Source organism: Poecilia latipinna, unplaced genomic scaffold, assembly GCF_001443285.1.
Source record: "Poecilia latipinna isolate Pla-1442-1.1 unplaced genomic scaffold, P_latipinna-1.0 Scaffold3012, whole genome shotgun sequence".
Lineage (NCBI taxonomy): Eukaryota > Metazoa > Chordata > Actinopteri > Cyprinodontiformes > Poeciliidae > Poecilia > Poecilia latipinna.
Genome location: NW_015115628.1, coordinates 18,046 through 26,853, shown reverse-complemented (window position 1 = coordinate 26,853; position 8,808 = coordinate 18,046). Strand labels below are relative to the sequence as shown.

The 8,808-nt window shown below is 37.6% G+C and overlaps 2 protein-coding genes across 3 annotated transcripts in view; one reads left to right on the top strand and one right to left on the bottom strand.

Annotated features, from left to right (window-relative positions):
• LOC106939881 (EP-cadherin-like) overlaps positions 1 to 1,566 on the top strand; it is a 22,982-nt gene extending 21,416 nt beyond the window's left edge. For both annotated transcript variants that reach the window (XM_015022453.1, XM_015022451.1), the window contains exon 17: positions 356 to 1,566. In XM_015022453.1, the coding sequence (XP_014877939.1) occupies positions 356 to 358 (3 nt within the window). In that variant the 3' untranslated portion in view covers positions 359 to 1,566. The remainder of the gene's footprint in view (positions 1 to 355) is intronic.
• A 381-nt stretch (positions 1,567 to 1,947) lies between these two features.
• LOC106939882 (B-cadherin-like) overlaps positions 1,948 to 8,808 on the bottom strand; it is a gene marked incomplete at its 5' end in the record, with an annotated part of 20,035 nt that continues 13,174 nt past the window's right edge. Inside the window, 9 exons of the mRNA XM_015022454.1 lie at positions 1,948 to 2,607; positions 2,747 to 2,890; positions 3,099 to 3,226; positions 4,565 to 4,786; positions 5,751 to 5,883; positions 6,558 to 6,649; positions 7,009 to 7,151; positions 7,555 to 7,805; positions 8,566 to 8,751. Of these exons, the coding sequence (XP_014877940.1) occupies positions 2,395 to 2,607; positions 2,747 to 2,890; positions 3,099 to 3,226; positions 4,565 to 4,786; positions 5,751 to 5,883; positions 6,558 to 6,649; positions 7,009 to 7,151; positions 7,555 to 7,805; positions 8,566 to 8,751 (1,512 nt within the window). The remainder of the gene's footprint in view (positions 2,608 to 2,746; positions 2,891 to 3,098; positions 3,227 to 4,564; positions 4,787 to 5,750; positions 5,884 to 6,557; positions 6,650 to 7,008; positions 7,152 to 7,554; positions 7,806 to 8,565; positions 8,752 to 8,808) is intronic.

The following is an 8,808-nucleotide window of genomic DNA, read 5'->3' as shown; positions in this document are numbered from 1 at the left end:
TATATATATATATATATATATATATATATATATATATAAAAATATATATATATATATATATATATATATATATATATATATAAATATTTTTTCTATCTTGTTTAGTTCTTCAGTTGATTTAGCTGTGATCATCCAGTGAGGTTATATTGTATGTGAAGTAAAAACACATCAATGCTATTGTTCTCCTTTCACAAACTTTTTAAAGACAATCAGCATTATTCTTTGTGAAAACTAAACAAAAAATAATGTCCATCAATTCTGTAATAGATAACCTGTTCCATGTTATGCTAACTTTTTCCTTCTTTTCTTCCTGACTGCTCCTGCCTGAAACATCCTGCTGGTGTTTGACTGTAAGTGAGGCGGTTCTGACCCACAAGACCCAGAATACGAATATCTGGCTGATGGGGTCCAACTTTCAGAAACTGCCTGATAATAATGGAGAACAGGATGAAAACGTATTGTACATGTTTGGTACATTTAAAGAAAATTGCTGCATGCGTTTTAAATGTGTGTGTAGTAACATGTTGAACATTTCGTGGTTATTTTGTAATGAACCGTTTTAGTGTAATTTCATTCATTGTAATGACATCTTGTTGAGAGATCAAGGAAGATGTTTTCGATTGTTCACTATTTGGGCAGTTAGCTTTCTGCAAGCTTTTTTAAAGGTGAAACTTTTAACCTTTGTTATATTTTTCCCCAATACATAGACTTTGTTTTCTACATTGCTGGTGCTACTAAGCAAACACTGAACAACAAAAATGTTGTGCAATCTTTGGTGTTTGGGAGTTTTAAAGTAATCTTCAAAATTCACCATCATGTTTCTACTGTCTGGACATAACATTTTTGGAGAGGCTTGTCTGTAAATATAAAAGGGAATCTCAGAGATTCTGTGGAGGGAGCAAAAAATTAGGGTGATGGTAAGGAGGCAATTCAGCATTGAAGACTTGGAGCTCATTATGATAAATCAGCAAAACATTCAAAAAAGATGCTAAGCCTCTATAACAAAGGGTTCATTATTTTAATGCCAATTAAAACATTTCTGTTGTATATTTAAAATTTCTTCTACAGCTCAGACTCCCTTCCTTTGACACTAAGATCAGCTGACCCAGTGGCTTCCTGTATAGACCAGATATTTTTTAAAAATTTGTTTTCTGTTTCATTTTGCCTTGTTGATTTTTTTTCTTTGTTGAAACACTTTGTGTTAATGTTTCAAGGCACTATGTAAATAAAGTTTTAAGCAGGAACTTTAAACAGATATTAATTTTCATTAGACGCATATTTTTCCATTACTTTTTCATTGGTCTGATGTATCATATTTTAATCTAAAATGTCGTCTCTGCCTCAGTTGTAAGCAGAAAATCATTAACAAAATACAGGTTTGAAAGTAGTGTCTTTGGAATTAATCTGCAGAATGTGTTTCACTTATTTGTTACTAAAATAAATGGACTAACAAAAATATAACTTATTGAACATGGCTGCATGCATAACTATAAGTATGTATTACATTTATTATAGTCATTATGTAGGGGCTGCACAGTGGTGCAGTTGGTAGAGCTGTTGCCTTGCAACAAGAAGGCTCTGGGTTCAATTCCCAGCCTGGGGTCTTTCTGCATGGAGTTTGCATGTTCTCCCTGTGGATGCATGGGTTCTTTCCAGGTACCCCAGCTTCCAAACACATGACTGTCAGGTTAATTGGTTTCTCTAAAATTCTCCCTAGCTGTAAGTGTGTGTGTGCATGGTTGTGTGTCCTGTCTGTCTCTGTGTTGTCCTGCAACAGACTGGCAACCTGCCCAGGGTGTACCCCACCTCTCGCCTGGAAGGTTAGCTGGAGATAGGCAGCAGTGACCCTCCTGACCCCACTGGGAACAAGGGTGTATGGAAAATGGATGGATAGTCATTATGCATTAAAAAGAGCAAAATCACTCTCTTAAGCATAAAGACATATTAAGTTAAAGAATTTAATATTAAAAATAATTTGTCATATGTTGTCTTCAAATACTGAAGACATCTTTTTTTGTACAAAAATATGAATCTCATCAATTCTTGTTAATGGCACAATGGCTGTTGAACTTTGCATGGTACTGAAAAATAAACACTGATGGAAAGATTAATAATAAAAAAAAAAAACAAGATGCAAAGTACTTACTATATTGGTTACATTCTCCACAAATCATACCAGCAAAACTGAGCTTTCAAGTGCATATGTATAATAGAGAATAGAATCATAAATGAAGAACTAAAACTAATGTAAGGCTTTAACCTGAAGACCCTGATGAAGAACAGCTTACAGAGAAAAAATAGGACTGAATACACACATCACACAGATATAGATTTCACAAAGTATCACAGTTAGACTGCATGCATGCAGCAATTTTTCTCACAGTGTGGGAACATTTACATCATGTCATCATCTCCTCCTCCGTACATGTCGGCCAGCTTCTTGAAGCGAGGGCCAAATTCTTTGAGGGAATCGTAGTCCTGGTCTCCGTCGCTCGAGGAGTACAGAGACGAGAGTTTTTCTGCCTCAGAATCGCCTCCTTCCAAATCAAACACCAGCAGGGAGTCGTAGGGGGGGGCAGTCAGGTCTGTATCTGCCACCTTCAGGTTCTGAATTATGAAAGACAAAAGTTAAGAAATCTGTTATTGTGTTGACTGTGAATTAGAAAAAATAAACAAAACAGTTGTTTAAAACTAGATAGAACACAATGACAAACATCTGCTCTCATTTCGAAAGGGTTTCACTCACATGGTCAATAAACTCGGCGATATCATCTGTGTCGGTTGGCCGAGGTCTGTACCGGGGACCACTTTCAAGTGGAGGAGCCATGACGACCCTGGACATGTCAGACTTGTTGGTCAGAGCAAAGTGGAGAACACTCTCACTATAATTCTGACAGAGAGAGGGAGAATTATATTGTTAGAAACATATTGGGTTATTGTCCAATCTGCAATCATCCTCTGATCCATTTGAATTAAGAAGAAATATGCCAAGTCAAAGGTTCTGTTTTTCAATTACTACTATGTAGGAATCACAATTTTGTATTTTAAACAAATGTAACAACATGATGTTTAAGCTGTGTAGACATGTGACTGTTTACCTGCTGAATGCTCTCTCCACCTCCCTCTTCATTAGAAAGAACAAGCTCATCCCTTTCATCATCATCACTTTTTTCATCTATCACTCCAGTTTTTCCTTTCTTCTTCAAAAACACACCCAAGGCAATCACTAAAAACAAGAGCACAAATTGTAAATTTGCCAGATCCTCAAGCCCCACATACAGGGGTGAAAGTAGGTGGGTACAGTAGGGTACTGCGTACCCCTAAAAGATTTAGCGGGGGCACAAGAGAGGGGAGCGGCTGTTTGCTGTAAAGAATCATTGGGTCCTCTGTGTAGCTGTGAGTGCATCCACTAATCAGTCGTGATTGATTAGTTTTTCAAGAACAATCTAAAACACGACTTAATCAGTTAATAAATAGCTTTTTTTCCCATTTCATATTGTTTCTGAACTGTTCGTGCTTTGCTAGAGCAGGGGAGCAATAACACGTCGATCGTGGACGGTTTTGCGTCGATCTCAGCATTAGGTGACAAACTGAACGCCACCAGGACGATGAGACCAGCACGTCCTCCTCTGACTCATCAAAACGTTTGTAACTTTATTAAATAACAACATAAAAAAATCTACAAAACATGTTCAAATTAATGACCCAACAACAATAATAATCTCAGTGATTATTGTTTCTACAAGGTGTTGCGCAATTCTGTGCGTTTCGCTTCCATTATCAAAATAATGAGCAAAGCAGGAGTTTAAAATGAACTAATCAACCACCGCTGTGTTCTTGAAAGCACTTAATAATCGCAAAATAAATACCAAGCCTGAAAAGCTAATATTGTAGCGGACTGAATGTTACGTTTTTAAAGTAATCTCTGCTGGGTTTGCGGAGCGCAGTCGGTTCCCACTGAGCAACCGACTGCGGTGTGGTCACCAGGTTAACTGTGTGGGAAAGGCAACAGCTTTATGATACTATGCAAACTTAGTTTGGTTTATGTTCAAGACTATAACCATGTAACCATCAGGAATAGTACGGTTACACTCAATAATTTCCCAATGAGTCTTGTTTGAAAATAATGACCTTTAAGTACGTATGAAACATACTTTTTTATTAAAGCCACGTTTTTGTTTAAAAAAAATGTTTTTGTTGGTTATTAGCAGAAACTCATCATGATTAAGAGAAATAAATGTGCTAAGACATCAGTCTTTGTCTAATGTGTGTCACTTGGTGATGGAGTTACTGAAATGAACTGACTTATTCAAATATTCAAATTTATTGAATGAGTCAGCATTTTAACAACAAATATAAATAATATCTGTTTTATCCAGTACCTGTGATTGTAATTTGCAGAAATGAAACATATTTTCCTGCTTTCTGTTTGTTGTTTGCTTTTTGTTCAGCATCACTGAGTTTGGTTGGTTATTTTCAGGTCCCAATGTGGATTGTTATTTTGTGTTTCATGATTAAAGAGAATATTTCTCTATCTGTCCGCAAATGAACATTTAAAACTCACCAGTTCCCACCAGCACCAATAAAAGAACTCCCCCAATGACCCAAGGATTGGCGCCAGTAGCTCTTGATTCTGCTTTCTTGCAGATTGGTGTTCCAGTGCAGTCACACACTTTAGCTGTGACAGTGCTGACCTGTGACAGACCCAGGACGTCCTGAACATTCATGGCCACCTTGTAGTTTCCTTCTTCAATATTAGACTTTAATTTTATGATAATGCCTGTGCCTGTAAGCAAAAAACAGAAATAATTTTCCCATCATTTGATGTTTTTCCAAGTTCTCATCTTCATTTTAATGAAAATCAATCAAATTTTATTTGTATAGCACATTTCAGCAGCAAGGCATTTCAAAGTGCTTTACATAATTAAAATAAAAACAGCATGTGAGAAAGAGAAAGAGATTTTAAAAACATAATTAAAACGTAAACAGTGAGAAAGAGAAATAAAAAGCGTTCTTTTGATTTTCTCAAAAAACCTCCATTTGCAGTCTGGGTTAGGTTTAGAGGTGCACTAGAAAACAAATCAGCAAATTTAACTTAAATTACATTGTACATTAGCTCCTTTGCCAGTGAGACAAACTTGTTATTTTGTAGGTTTGTAGGAACTAAAGAGCAGAGGAAAGCAAAAACAATGAGTCAGAGTGGACCCATCTGTTTTAGCTGAAAAAACTCAAATTAAAAATTAAAACATGTTTTAGCATATCTAAGAAAACATGAAGTTAAGTGGACTGATCCTGATCCTCCTGATCAGCTGGGACTCATTAGGCTGCTCCGAGTTGACCATATTTTTCATCTGGCTCTCATTTATTTGACACTTTGTGTGATTTATTAATGGACAAAAGCAGATCCATCAAAACCTCTGCGTCCCCTAACACAGTGTTTCCCAACCCTGGCCCTCAAGACCCTGAATGTTTTAGATGTTTCTCCGCCTGATTCAGCTGATTGCAGTTCAGCAGAAACCTGTGAATTGAGATCACCCTGTCTGAAGCAAGAAAACACCTAAAACCTGCAGGGCGGTGAGCCTGGAGGACCAAACCTTCAGTGGTTCACAGAACAGATCAATTGGTCTCTATGGGATATCTTTGCAGGTGACAGACGATTTGTGAAAGAGGAACTCTTTTCAATTTCTTGGGATCATTTCCTGCTCTTAGGAACAGGTTTGTAATCATTTTAGTATAAAAGGTAAACATACCAGTCTCGTTCATCTTAGCAGTCCAGTTGGCCTTTGAAGCGTCCCGTAGGTTGACATTGTATGGAAAAGTAAAACCTGTTCCATCTCTATCTGTTACATTCAGCACCACAGGAATTGGTTTCTTGTTACACATCTGTGGGGAAAAAATGGATTTGAAACACTGGTGAATAGTTTACAGCACACTTGTAAGTGGGCGTGTCCCGATAGCAGTTTTTACTGCTTCAGTTTAAGTACCACTATCCGGTAGCAGATTGTAAGAACCACTACCGAGTAGTTAATAAGTTTGTACTTTATACATCACAAAAAAATGTTTAAAAACACAAACCAATCAAAACTATAGCATGATACACTAAATAATAAATAATAAAAATGATAAATAACAAAATAGAATTTATTTTAGCATCTGCCATTTTTATCTTCAAATATCTTAAAGTACGGACATTTTCACCCCCTCCTCCCACCTAATTTCTCTTTTCTTATTATTTTTTTCTTCAGCAGATAACTTGTTGGTGTGTTACCATCACCACCTGGTGTGGAGTTTGTTCTAACCCAGCTCAAGAGGAAACACCCAGAACAAAAGTGGTATTGGTCCGGAGTACCTTTACTTGTTTTTAATCGTATGAGTACATGATGCTGGTATTGGTGTTGGGACACCATTACTTGTAAATAATTAAAAAATTTTTAGATTCAAATTTCAGTAGAGATTAGAAAAAACATCATATTTAAGTACTTTAAGGATAAACAAAGATTTCCATTTGATTTTATCTGCCTGAAAAATATGCAGCAACGAATGTTCTGCTGACATACCTCAAATACGCGATCAACAATGCTGGGGGGGTTGTCATTGACATCTTCAAGCTTGATAATCAAAGTTCCGGTTCCTGTAGCTGGGATCTGATCTGGTGAGATGACAGACATGGGTCAGGAAATCGTGAGTAATCCACACGGATGGCTTCAACAATCCACTGAGACTCTTGTGACAAGGTTAGGAAATCTAAAACTGCAATACTTGTAGTATCTCCCACTAAGCAAGTATTACCTTGCTTAGTGGGAGAGAAGTCCCACTAAGCAAGCTAAAGGAGAAGGTTTCCTAAGGCTACAGAAGTGAAGGACCCTTAACTTCTGAGGTCTTATTTGATTTCAGCTCACAGCCAACCACATCAATGAAGCTATTCTATTAGGTTTGACTTCACATTTGATTCCAAAATGTCCTCTTGTGTAGCTGCTGCTGTACAAATCAATTAACCATCACACCTACCATCATCATATGCACCAATCAGGGCTGTGTATTTATCCTCCGTGACAAGTTGAGATTCTCTGTCCATTTGGCTTTTCACTGTGATTATTCCGGTTTCCTTGTCGACATTGAGCCATTTAGCTGGGTCCTTGATTACCTTATACCTGCACATGTAGGACGATAAAAAATTGCATGACCCCAACCTCATAATGTGGAGCAAAGTAGCACATGTTGAAATGAGAGACAACGTGACAAATTAGATAAGACTCTGCTGGTTTCTGCAGACCAATCACTTACTTACTAATATGTAATTCAGATTCAACTGAATCTGATGGTTCTGCATTATGATTACTGTTACATTGGATTGGACAGAATATGACTGAATTTGTTAATTTGGAGCTGATGTTTATTCATATAATTAACAACAAATATTAACTGTAATAAGGTTTTCAAGATTGATGTTTGTTAAGTTGTTGCTGGGAAAAGAGATCTGATAAACCCTAAAATAAAAAGTTTAGCAAATTTCCCTTCAAACAGATGTTATGTAAAGTTTAAAAGGTTTCTTACATGACTTTCTGTTTGCGTCCAGTGTCTGGATCAGAAGCCGTGTACTGCACCACAGTGCTGTTCACAGCAAGGGCCTCACTTTTGGAAACATGCTTCTCTTCTATTTCAAAAATGGGAGGTTCATTGACATCCTTCACAGTCACCACCACTGTAGCAGTGAAAATTCCCAACGAAACAGAAGGAGCAAAAGGAGCTTCATTCTCCACTGTGACCAGCAGAGTGTGCTTACTGGCTTTCTCAAAGTCCAGACCCTGGATTAGTAGAAGACACAGATATAGTACAATCCATAGCAGAATGACAACACACTGTATTAAATGTAGCAACGAGTTACCCCTCATAAAATACAATAAAGGCTCCTACATACTTCATCCAAGTGGTAAAATCGGCTCTCATTGACGTCGATGTGCGACGAAAATGTCCTTTTGTTCTCAGAGAGCCATCTGCATGCCGAACTCGACACCAGGCCCTGGTTGAATTATTTCAACAGAGCTCTGTGCAAAGTGTTGTCTAATTGGTCAGAAGTTGCTGTATTTTATGCTGAAATGCACTCAGGCAGCAGTATTGATATTTTTTCTACAACTAGTTGGCTTCCACTATCCTGTTTTTGTTTCTGGAGGAGACATAAATACTTTTGAACAATGTTTACCGGACGTGATGAGCAATTATGTATAATTGTAGAATTCTTCACTAAATATCTATTATAACAATAGGACTGTCTAATGTCTAAAAATTCCTGGATGGAAATTGTAATGTCATTGTTCACAGAGGAGTTTGTCTGCAGAAATATGTGGCGCACTCTCTGAGACTGTTTTGCAAAAGCAAAAAGAGAATTCAGGGAGGGAGGAGACTCCCAGTGGGTCGGGGCGTGACGTATACTGAAGCATGAGGACGTCCTCCAAAAGCTCTGTGCCACTGTGTGAGAGCTGTGAGGTGAAACCATGTGACTGAGTGTCGACTGTTTGATTTTGGATGAAGTATGTGGGAGCCTTAAGATTCTGCTGGTCCTCTTACCTTAGCAGTAGTGATGATTCCTTCTTGTTTGTTTGTTCCTGTTTTCACAGTAAATAGATTTCCTGGATCTCCATTAATGATGCTGAACTTTGCATTCCAGGCAGGAGTATGAGGCTCATCACCGTCTGTCACCTCCATCTTAACAACTACATCATCTACCTTATTCTCTTCAACTGTGGCTGTATGCTGAGAGGAGACAGAAGACATTTTTAAGGTTGATCACCACAACAAATTCCAAATTAT